The sequence below is a fragment of the Serinus canaria genome, chromosome 28 (assembly GCF_022539315.1).
Source record: "Serinus canaria isolate serCan28SL12 chromosome 28, serCan2020, whole genome shotgun sequence".
NCBI classification, from domain to species: Eukaryota; Metazoa; Chordata; class Aves; order Passeriformes; family Fringillidae; genus Serinus; species Serinus canaria.
The window spans coordinates 3,203,047-3,214,670 of record NC_066341.1 but is presented as its reverse complement, the minus strand read 5'-3'; the positions used below and the strand labels follow the sequence as shown (position 1 = coordinate 3,214,670).

Sequence of the window (11,624 nt, the reverse complement as noted above, 5' to 3'; positions counted from 1 at the left end):
ACAAGGCGAGCCCTGCCCGGCCATCCTGGGCTATCGGGACCTGCGGCTTCCCTCGCTTCCCCTTGTTCCCACCTCATTCGTGTCGGGAATTAACACACCGTCAGGGAAACGTGGACCGAGGGCGGGATGGGAGGAGAAGGGGAGGGATGGCGTGGCCCGGAGCGCACGACGAGGCCAACACGCCTGGTCCCTGAATTGGTTGTGCACTAAGAGGAACACCGCGGGGAACAGAAGCGGGTACAGCACCGGGACGGCAGCCGGACCGGCGGAGCCGCCACATCTCCCCACACAGGGCTGGGGGGGGCGGCTGGACCCCGCTCCCGCCCCCCGCCTGACCCACAGCGCTGGCCCCGCCTACGGGACCGCCCACTCTACAACCCGCCCGCCGCTCATTGGTAAATACACCTGTCCATCACGGGCAGGAGGGCGGGGCCCCGCCCCGCGGCGTGCGGCGCGCGGGCATTGGCGGCGCGCGGGGGCCGCTGTGGCGCTGAGGCGGTTTCCGGTTCCGCGGGGCGGGCGCGGGGCTGGCGCTGCCTGTGAGTGACACACAATGAGGCGGGCGGCGGGGCCGTAAGGGGCCGCGACCGAGCAGGCGGCGGCCGAGGCGGTGGGGAGGGGGGTGGGGGGGACGGACAGAGCGGCTTCGCTCGTGGACTCAGCGGGGGAAGAGATTCTCTCCCCCCCCGCCCCGCCGACCGGGCAGCGAAACCGCCGCGGCGGCGGGAGCGATCGAGCGGGGCCCGCGGCGCTGCTGTGCCCAGCCATGGACAATCAGGTGAGGGGAGCGGCCGCGCCGCGCTGCCGGAGGGGTGGGGCGGTGCCACCCCCCCTCAGAGAGGGGGGCACATAAGGGAGGGATCCCCGAGAATGGGCCCTGAATGGGGAGGGGGGGCGCCCCTGTCCTCGGGAGGGGGGGCGCCCCTGTCCTCGGGAGGGGGGGCTGGGTGGCATCGTCCCCCTTTAAGGGGGCATATCTCCTCCTCACACCCTCTTTGGGGGGCATACGTCCTCCCAACTCCTCATATTGGGGGGGGGGTACATGTCCTCCCTACACCCTTTAAGGGGGACACCTCCTCCCCATTCTCTTTGGTGGGGGCACACCTCCTGCCCAATCGCTTTTGGGGGGCACATCTCCTCATCAGTCCCATTTGGGGGGCACACCTCCTCCTACCCACACCCTGTTGCGGGGGCACATCTCTTCTCCAGTCCCTTCTGGGCGGCACACGTCCTCCTCACACCCCTTTGTGGGGGCACACCTCCTCCCTACAACTCCCATTTAGGGGGCACGTCTCCTTTCCACACCCTTTTGGAGGATGCAGATCCCCTCAATCCATTGGGGGGGGGGCGGGCACATCTCCTTCCCACGCCCCATTTGGGGAGCCTGCTGCATGCCTTCTTCCCACTCCCCTTTTGGGGAACACGTCTCCTTAATCCCATTTTGGGGACACACGTCTTCCCGCACCTTTTGCATAGGCACACCTCCTCCCCAGTCGCATTGGGGGGGGGGGGGCACACCTCTTCCCCACCCCCCCATTTGGGGGACACACCTCCTCCACACCCCCCATTGGGGGGATACCTGATCTCCCCAGTCCCATTTGGGGGGCACATCACACCCTTCATTTGATGGGGACTCCTCCTTCCTATCCCGCATTTGGGGGTCACACCCCCCCCCCCATCCCATTGAGGGGGGACACCTCCCCAAACCCTTCTTGGGGGGTTCAGCCCTCTCCCCTCCGTGGGCGGCTGCTGCAGCCTCGCCCGCGGCGGGGGGTGTGAGCAGCATTTCCCGCAAATTCCTGCCTGGGATTATTGCCGGGGAGGGACGTGCCGGCGGGATGACCCCCCCCGAGCCGCGCCGGGAAGGGTTAATGCCACCGGGAAGGGTTAATGCCACCCGGAGAGTCCCTGCGGGCCAGGGGGGGTTCCAGGATGCGTGCGGGAAGTTTACCTGAGGTGATGGGGATGGGGAGCCTTTTGTGTGCGGGGAGCGGGTAACAGGTACCTCCCGGGCTGAGGTTCGGAACCAGCCCCGCTATCCCGGATAATCACCCGCAGGAGCGGGAATGGGAGCTGCCGATGGCTTTCAGGCAATTAGCACATCAAACAAAAACCAGAGCAGCCTTCAGAATGTTTATTGAGAAGTTGAAAGCAGGCTCCTTTGTATTATTACAAATTGTTTGAATAGGATCCTGATTTCCCTTTGTTGAGAGACACGCTTGGAAAAAAAAAGGAAAAAACCCTCCATTTTCAGCGGAGCAACTTTGGATGCTGGTTATGTTGGGAGATCTTATTTTCAAATGTGTTTCAACTTCTGGCTTAATTCACAGCGATTGTTAATTGGAGCAGGGTGTGAGGAGTGCAGCAAGTACAACTTTCACTCTCAGTTAAACAGTTCTCTTTTATGTTTAATTTCGGTCTCTTCCACACAGCCCCATCTGGTTCTCAGCTCCAATTTCTCAGCCGTTTCAACTCGGAAAGGCAGATTTTGTAGCCTGACAGTCATTTGCACTTCTCAGGAGAGGGGTAGTAACTGGCAACAGTAGCAGGATTTAAAGGGTAATTACGGAATCGATAACGTGAGGCTGCGGCACAGGCTGGCTCAGGGGATGTGAGCACTGTGGGAAGCATCCCAGATAAAGCAGGCCTGCAGGCACACTCCAATGTGAGCTGAGGATTTCAGCAGGCTGGCTCTATAATGCTTTTGCAGCGTTGGAGGGATTGCTGTGCTCGGAGAGAAGCACACCTTGCCTTTCTTCTCAGCCCTTAATGCGACATGAAAGAGCAGCCGGCCCTGGGCCTTGGTTCTTAACGCAGGAGCGAGGTGGAGCTGCTGTAGATAAGCCTTGAGAACAGGAAAAAATGGCCTGCCAAGAGAACTTGCAGAGGAAGGTATCCCAAAGTAATGCTGTAGCAATAATGGTGAAGGAATTAATGAGATGAGTTTGTCCCCGAGCCTTGGGATTGATGTGTTGGGTGGCTGGAGGTATTTTGCTGTAAAGATTTAAGCTGCCTGAAAGAGTGTGTTAAGGCTTATGGTTGAAATTGGAACTGGACTGCAATTTGGGAGGTCAGGCTTTGATGCCTGGTGCTCTGCAGACCTCCTGGGAGAGCTTTTTACAAAGACAAGAAGGCTGAAATGGAGTCACTTGTGCTTTTCCAGCAAATATTCACCATGTTCTGGAAAAAAGCTTGGGTTGGAGATGCAAAAGTGAGCATTAATTGTGATCACACTCCTTGCTGCAGTTTGTCAGGGGGAAAATAAGGATGATACTTTCCCTAAACATTTGTCTGGAGCTCAGGAAGCTTTCTCTTTCCCTGCTCATTGTCTAACGTGCCCTTGGTTTGGCTCCAGGTCAGCATGTAATATAGGTAATGACAAATAATGCTGCCTCTCCCAATGGTAATTGGGACTTGCTAGGAAGAGCAAGACACTTATTTTCAAGCCTGAAGTGAAGAATGGGGTAGGGACTGAAATCAGCCTCTTTTTCTATGAGCCTCCTGGTGCTGAAGCTGGATTTTGGTAGGTTTAATGTGGAATCACTGCTGCTGCTCTGGTTTGTGTAACAAATTTGCACAAAGTTGGGTACCTTGAGTGTTATTCTCTGTCTACAAATGTGGCTCTAAGATTTCCTTGATTTATCTTGTGTCTGAATCCCATTTGCCTTTTCTCTGTTACATCTGTTTAATTCATTTCCTTTCTCCTGGCTGTGAAATCTGCAATACTGTGTGGATTTTCACCATTAATTTCACTTGGTTTTTAAGGCACTTAATGGGATTTTTGTGCTTTGAGCCTGATGTGGAATACACCTTCTCTGTTACTCAGTGGTCAGAGTAGGATTCAGGAGTGCAAATCAGAATTAGGTCATTTTAGTGTTGGACATTGTACAGGCAGATATGTTAACTTGGTCTTTGAAAGTGAGATAATAAAATATATTTAGAACCATACAGGAAACATAATTTTCTTCTGGTGAGTGATATATTCTAGAGAATATCATAAACCACCAATTCATGATCTGATTTTTCCTGTTTCAAGATGAGTTTTCTGTCAGTGCTGTGAATTCTGTAAGCTGTGAACATCAAGTTCTGTCTCTGACACTTTCTAGAAATAAAGATTCCTCAATTAGGACTTTGCTGACAATTTAACTGATAAGTGAGGCAGAGAAACCGATCCCTCTTTTAGAGCTGCTTTCTCTGCAATGTTAATATTAGGAAGAAAATAGGTGTGAAATGGTGCTGGGAGTTATTTTTGTGGCAGCTCTGCCGTCCATAGCAGCAGTTTGCAGCCTGAGGCCGATCCCCACATGGGGGCTTTGTGTTCTCTGGGGGATGCGGTGCCTTCAGCACGTTTTTGTGTTCTCTCTGCCGGTGGTTTTGTGTCCTCTGCTGACGCTCCTGCCTCTGTCCCCACGCAGTGCACGGTGCAGGTGAAGCTGGAGCTGGGGCACCGGGCCCAGCTGCGCAAGAAGCCGACCACGGAAGGGTTCACCCATGACTGGATGGTGTTCGTGCGGGGCCCGGAGCAGTGCGACATCCAGCACTTCGTGGAGCGCGTTGTCTTCCGGCTGCACGAGAGCTTCCCAAAACCCAAGCGAGGTCAGAGGGGCTGGGCATGCTTTATCTCTGTGAAAGAGCATTTTGCAAGTTGAGGTTGTGTTGAACTGTCACTTTTCTGTGAAATATCTCCTTAAAAAGGAGAGAAATATCCATTGCGTGCACTCCAGCTTTAACCTTTCCCCACTGTGTTTGAGGAAGGTCAGGGAGAATGGGACCTTTCTTCTGCTGAAAGGGCAGGAGGTGAGCTGCTTTCTCCTCTTATTTAAGCATTAGTATGTGCAGGTTCTCAAGACACAAGTGACAGCAGAAGGTTATTCATGTTATACAATGAGAAAGATGGGTTTGATTTGTTAGAATTCACCAGCAAAAGCTGGAAGCACATGAGAGATGCTCTAATACTGGGCTCAGATGTGTACTGGGTATGGAGAGTTTTGCAGATTCTTGCAATTTCTAGTCTCAGATGCCAGTTCAGGAAGCCTTAACCCAGCAGAAATCAATGCTGCCGTGGGGTGATGGTGTCTTTGCTGTACATTCCCCCTCCAAACCCACTGCAGTCATTGTGGTTGGGTTGGAGTGTTATTTTCTGACTTTATTTTTTGTCTCTTTGGCAAAATGAACCTTATTCTTGGCATGGGACAACAGGAGCTCATGAGGTTGAGGTGGAGGAGTAGGAATTGCCCTTCTCAGGGGCAGTGCAGTTACTTCTGTGTGAGACTGTGTAACTGGAGCTGCAGCATTAGTGCTTTAAGAAATACAAGCTGCCCCTGAGAATTGTTGTAATGTGCATTTTTGACAATACTGCTTCAGAAGCAGGACACTCAGGATGCCTTAGGACAGCCTGTGACATTGGGGATTTGTGGGAGTCCACAGTGGAAAGGAGCTGAGAGGTGCTCAGCATTCACAAGGGTGTGACTCTGCTCTGTGTATTGATAAAATCTCCTTCAAACTGATCTGTTAAAACTGATGTGTGACAAGCAGGTGCAGGACTGAGCTGAAAGCTGATTTATAGAATAAAAATGCAACCTGTGGGTTACAGTTCTTGTCTTCTAGTGTAATTAATTTATTACAAAAAACTGTGTTGGGATAGTACATAGCATTCTAGAGTGGTTTGGATTGGAAGGACCCTTAAAGCCCGTCCCATTCCACCCCTGCCATGGCAGGGACACCTCCCACTGTCCCAGGCTGCTCCCAGCCCTGTCCAGCCTGGCCTTGGGCACTGCCAGGGATCCAGGGGCAGCCCCAGCTGCTCTGGGCACCCTGTGCCAGGGCCTGCCCACCCTGCCAGGGAACAATTCCTGCCCAAGATCCCATCCAGCCCTGCCCTCTGGCAGTATAAAACCAAGGCCTTTGCTCAGTCAGTTGCTATATCATCTCCCTTTCCAGGGGTATTTTCTCCCAGTCCCTGAGTTTTCCATGCTTCCTTGAGCTTGCTCCTAGTGCCAGTGTGCCTTTGACCAAGGCGTGTCTGGATTGTACCTCAATACTGTGGCAAGTGCCTCTCCTAGTCCTGAGTTTATTGGAAAGGTTTTTTCAGATGGTGCCCTCTTGGAGCAGATCCTGGTGCTGAAGGTGGGCTCGTGCTGCTGGCAGATTGCTCTTGGAGCCCTTGGAATTTGTCAGAATAGAGTGGCAGAGGAACAAAGGCTGCTTGGCAGATAGGCTTAAGATTCCTGCTGCCATATTGGCACTGCTCTTTGGTTTGGGATTTTTCCCTCTAAATCACAGGGTTCTTAAATGAAATTCAAGTTAAAGCAAGTCTAGAGGTTTTTGTTATTTTTAGGGATGCCCTTTTTTCTCAGTTGCATTTGGAGTGCTGCTTTCCAGCACCTTAATGATGGTAGAAGTGCTTAGAGCTGGGAGGGGATAATACAGCTACGTTAAAGGAAAATAATTTGTGTGCTTTTAGGTTTGATGTACTGTTTCCTAATCATATTAATTACTTGGAATTCTTAAGAGAAACTCAAAAGATTTGCACTGAATTCCTCTAATTACCTAATTGACTTTATTTACATATATTGTAGGGCATAAATTATATGCAAGTGCATACGGTTCCTGAGAGGGAGAATATCTGTGTGAGTCTCATGTTTCTCCTGGCAGCTGCTGTGTGCTGCTACATCATGGCCAAAGAAATGATCCTGGAATCCTTCAAATTGGATATCCTGGAATGGATAACAGGAAGGATTCAGGAGCATGAACCCACACCAGGTAGCGGGACAGGGGGAACTGAGGCAGGCACATGCAGATTAATTTTTGAGAAGCAATTAACTTTTCTAATTGCTGTTTCTGCACTAAGCAGCTCTGACCTTAACAGCAAACTGGTTCACCTTCCTCCTTGTGTTTCCTTGTGTGTGAAATAAATAGCAGTGCTCACCTGCCCTTCAGGTTTGTTCACCTGTGGGGGAAGCAGCAGCCTGAAGTGTGGCTGTTACCCAACTGTGAGCATTGAGGAGTGCAGGGGAGTGTTTCAAGGAAAAAACGATCACCTGCTGGTGTGTGGCAGTGTTTTGATTCAGAAATATGGGCATCAGAGTAAAGTTTACCTTTCTGTGCTGTTCCACCTTTTGGGTCTTGGCCTTTCCTTGCCAGGCACTTGGAACTGGCAGTTTGCATTGTTGTGGGCCTGCCCAGAAATGTAATTGTATCTGGGTGCACAGGAGGGGAAGGATCTCACTGGGGCTCGGGCCTGCAGTGTTTTATGTTTCCGTTCCATGGGAGGAGCCAAGAACAGATTTCATGTTCTTAGCTAAGCCTGTGGCTACCATCTTATTCTCTGTGGGTTTTTCCACAAAGGTCAGTGTTTTAACTGTGCCCTGAGTCGTCAGAGGCCCAGCTCTCCTCTTGCAGCTCCTTTTTGCCTCAAATAAAGTTGTGCTGAATTCCAAGCTCACATTTATTTGTTCTCTTTCAGTGTGCAAGGAGCCCCCCTACAAGGTGGAGGAGTCTGGCTACGCTGGCTTCATTATGCCCATTGAAGTGCACTTCAAAAACAAGGTAGAATCTGATTTCTGGTCTTCTAATTGTTTTGAGCTGTGCCAGAGCCTGAAACTGCCTGACAGAAAGACTCTAAATTATGTGACTGGTTTATGTGTGTGTTTTTTATTAGTCTAATAAATAGAATTTAACTGGGAGTTGGAAGCTCCTGCCAGACTTCAAAAGAAAGCTTTTGGCAGAAATGGAATTGGATAGAAAGGTGATACCAGGACAGTGGATGGTCCTGGAGATTCTGAGCAGAGATTGTGCCATTTGTAGCTTCTTTAGCGTGGAGGATATTAAAGCAATTTAAAATATTTTATGTACATATGGAAGTAAATAAACAGAAGACACTGATGCTATAAATATTTGTAAACACTGTGTTGATTCTCAATATATTAAAAAATCTGCTTTTGAATTTGCAAGCTTATTAAATTTAACTGTATAGGTATGAAATCTGCAGAGGCCCAAAACAAACATTTGCATGTGTAGCACAAGTATATAGAGCAGTCTTAAAGATATCCTTGTTCTTACTCAGTGCTCTTCCAGAAAGAAAACACTAAATATTTTAAGTCTTAAGATGCGCTGCCAGCAAGTATATGAAAGTTAAAATTTGGATTTATTGCTTGCTTTAAGGCTACCACAGAGGTCACATGCTGTAGGTTATGAAAACAGGGAATTGGGCACTTGTGTTCATATTACCTCAGTTTCAGTTAAATTGTTTTGTTAAACATGAATAATGGATGTTTCTGGGTTTGATTACTGCTTAAATCATAAAATAAAAAATAATGTTTTGCTTATGATCCCTGAGAGGGAACTGAGGTAAACTAAACCAAAAATGTTGAGCCACATCCCTGTAATTTGTGCTCTCCCACCCCCTCAGTTCTCTAAGCACCAGCCCTTACCCCAGGTGTGTTGACAGCAGACCACATGTAACAGCTTCATTCTGTTTAGCTTCCCATCCTCTTTTCCCTGTCCCTCCCACAAACATCTGTCTGCTCTTCCCTTCTGTCCCCACTCCAGCCCAGGATGCTCTCCTGGCAGTGTCACTTTGTAAATAATCAGCATTTTGGGCTGGGTTCTTGGCCTACCACATTGCTCTGACCCCACTTTATGGGTTGGAGGAATAAGCCAGGTAATTGCACTGGGCCACAGAAGACAGAGTGCCCTCCTAAACCTGGGAATGTTTTGCCCACAAGTTGTTTTTAGGGTGGGTAGGGTAAGCCAAAAGGCTGGGAAGAAGAATGGCAGGCAGGGGCTGGGGGGTGCATGTTGTTGATAAAAGTAGCTTTTTTTTGGCAAACACTACAAACTACTACTTGAGTGCAACAAAAACACCTCAAAAGCTTGCGAGTAGTTCTACTTCTGGTGGCTTTTCTGAGGTTTTAGATGGGAAGCAGAAAATTCTCCATCTGCACTGAATGTTGGCTTAAGTCATGTTCAAGATCCTTTACACTCCTAACCAAAAAATGTGAACTTCTCCAGACTGATTCCTTAAAAGTGGAACCTCTAATGCCTGGGAGGGGTGAACTATGTTTTAGTTCTACCCTTTCCTTTTATTTTCACTTCCTTTCTTCACCCGGCCATTCCCCACTCTTCCCTTTTCCCTTCAGCTCTCCAATGGTTTCTTTCACGAATCCTCAGAGTTCCCTCATTTCTGTGTCTTTTCAGAGGTGCTCACATTGGCTGTGACTGCCATCTGCATTCCTGTGTTTTCTTTTTCCCTCTGTCCCTCATATTCCTGTGTGCCTCATGGAACATGTAGCTGGCAGCTTTTCTGACTAGAACTTGCTTTCACACCCACTGGGGTCATCACTCCTCATTGTTTCTCCACACACGTGACTGCAGAGTTGTTCCCCAGCACTGAGCAGAGAGGTGGCTTTTATAAATAAGGGAAATAGGTGGGCTCTGTTCTCCCTGGAAACAATGGAAGGAGCTGTTAATTTAGGAGAAGGCTCTTTGTTTCTGACATTTTGGTCTTCAGAAACATGACAAATAAATAGGAGAACAGGTTGAGTTGCAGACTTGTTTTCAAATCTACAGATCTTCAAAACACTTATTTCTGCCCTGTTTTTTAGCTGCATGTTTTCTGGAGAAGTTCTTTTCCATTTTTAAGCTGATTATCAAATTGCTAATTAAGGAGTTTCAGGCAGCACCTCTCGTTATTTAATTGGGCCAAGGGGTGATTGAGGGAAAAGGTGGAAAAGGTTCCATCTTCCAGCACATCATTAGAACAAAGATGTGTTTTCAGATTCAGCCATGAACTAACTTAGGATTGCAGGGAGCTCAGGAGCTGCTGCTGAGGGGGTGAGCAGGAGGCCAGGAAGGGCTGGAGCTGGGCCAGGGCTTGGCATGGAGCTCAGGGCAAGGTTCTTCCCCCCGAGGGTGCTGGGCACTGCCCAGGCTCCCCAGGGAATGGCCCAAGGCTGCCAGAGCTGCAGGAGCTCTCAGGGCTGCTCAGGGTGGGGGTGTTGGGGTGGCTGTGCAGGGACAGGGGCTGGGCTGATCATCCCTGAGGGTCCCTCCCAGCTCAGGATCTTCTGGGATTCTGTGTGAAGAGTTGGACTCCTCTGTCCACCTCTGCCCAGTGATGATGCCATCACTGCCAATTTTAAGAGCTCTGCCAATGTTAAGAGCTCTGCCCATTTTCAATAAGTGGAGTTGAAGGAAATGTTAGAGGTAAATACTTCTACAAGAACAGGAATGCAAAGACTTGGATATAGTTAAAATTAAAAAGATAGGGAAAGGGGAGGAGGAGGAATGGCAAAGGTTTAGGATACAGCCTGTGTTCTGAATTAAAGAAGGTGGTGTTAAAACACCAAATAAAGTCTTCATTACTTCAAGACCTTGTTCTCACTCTGATCTCTGCAAACCTGTTGACACTGGTGGGGATCAGCTGGTGTGAGTGCAGCAGATATTGTGAATTGATTACAGCATTTGGGACTCATCCTTGAGTAATTCTCTTCAAGTAGATGGTATGGATTGGTTCTGGGATTGGGGTGAAAAGGCTCTTTGGAGGTGACTGGGCAGGGGAGCTGGGTGGGTTTTGAGGCCATATGTTCCTCACAATCTGACACATTTTTGTTGATGTGTGTCCTCAGCTGAAACCAGACTTGCAGAGGCTTTGGGATTTGTTTATTGATGCATGTTTAGATTTGTGAAGGTGAGAAAAGATTTAAAGAGGGAGTGAGCCAGTCTGTGGAGATTGATCTTTGCCATGATTGGCTGAAATGGATTTTTTTTCCACAGTTTAAGCCTTTCTTAGCCATTTCCTTTCCCTGTTCTGATTTGTTACTGGGATGACAAATGCTGGCTGTCAGAGCCGGTGTGCTCTTTGCTTTGGCTAAAGAAATACCAACCTGTGCTCTGGGAAGGAACAGCTTTACTGAGAACTGTTTTAATTAACTTCAGAGATTTTTTTAACCAACTTGGCATAAAATTGCCCATTGACTCTTTGTGTTGGAGGACTCCCTTTTTGTTATCATTGTGTGTGTTCGGTGCTCTTGGTGCCTTTTTGTCGGGTGGGGAAGTGTTAGCAGAGTGTGAAAAAGGTGTAAGAGCCTGTTCTTACCCTCTGTGAACATTGCTGGCCTGTGTTTGTCCTTCTGCAATCCAGCTCCTCCATGAGTAGTGCTTTCTCAGCGCTGGTATTTGAATTGCAGAAAATAAATTGTGAATATTGCAGGGAGCCTGGGCAGCTGGGGGCTCTGAGCAGCCACAGCACTCGTGGTCTCCTTTAACACTGGCAGAGCCTTTGCTGCTGTAACTGATCCTGAAAAACAAATGGCAGGGGCTCAGCAGGTTGATTGATAAAGCTTTTGGAAGTCGAGTTGGCTAATGACAGCAGATCATTTGGACTGGAAATGTTAGTGTGCTATTTTTGTTTTGAAATCCTTTGTGTTCCTGTAACGAGGGCTGCTGTGAGTGGCTTCTGGTGCTCGAATCAATACAAACCCGGTACAACAAATGCATTGCTGTTTTTCTCCTGCTCATCCCCTTTCCTCTCCCCCTCAATTTCAACAGTCTGGAGGCTTTTTTTTCATTGTTGTCTCCAAATAAATCTCTTCTAGTGGTACACGTTGTAATCTGGAGGCTGT

General features: G+C 49.0%; 1 protein-coding gene across 1 annotated transcript in view; it reads left to right on the top strand.

Moving 5' to 3' along the window:
* The first annotated feature begins 614 nt into the window (after nucleotides 1-614).
* Nucleotides 615-11,624, top strand: part of MLLT1 (MLLT1 super elongation complex subunit) — a 31,812-nt gene continuing 20,802 nt past the window's right edge. The window contains exons 1-3 of the mRNA XM_009096863.4: nucleotides 615-778; nucleotides 4,416-4,596; nucleotides 7,466-7,548. Coding sequence (XP_009095111.1) covers nucleotides 767-778; nucleotides 4,416-4,596; nucleotides 7,466-7,548 — 276 coding nt within the window. The 5' untranslated portion in view covers nucleotides 615-766. The remainder of the gene's footprint in view (nucleotides 779-4,415; nucleotides 4,597-7,465; nucleotides 7,549-11,624) is intronic.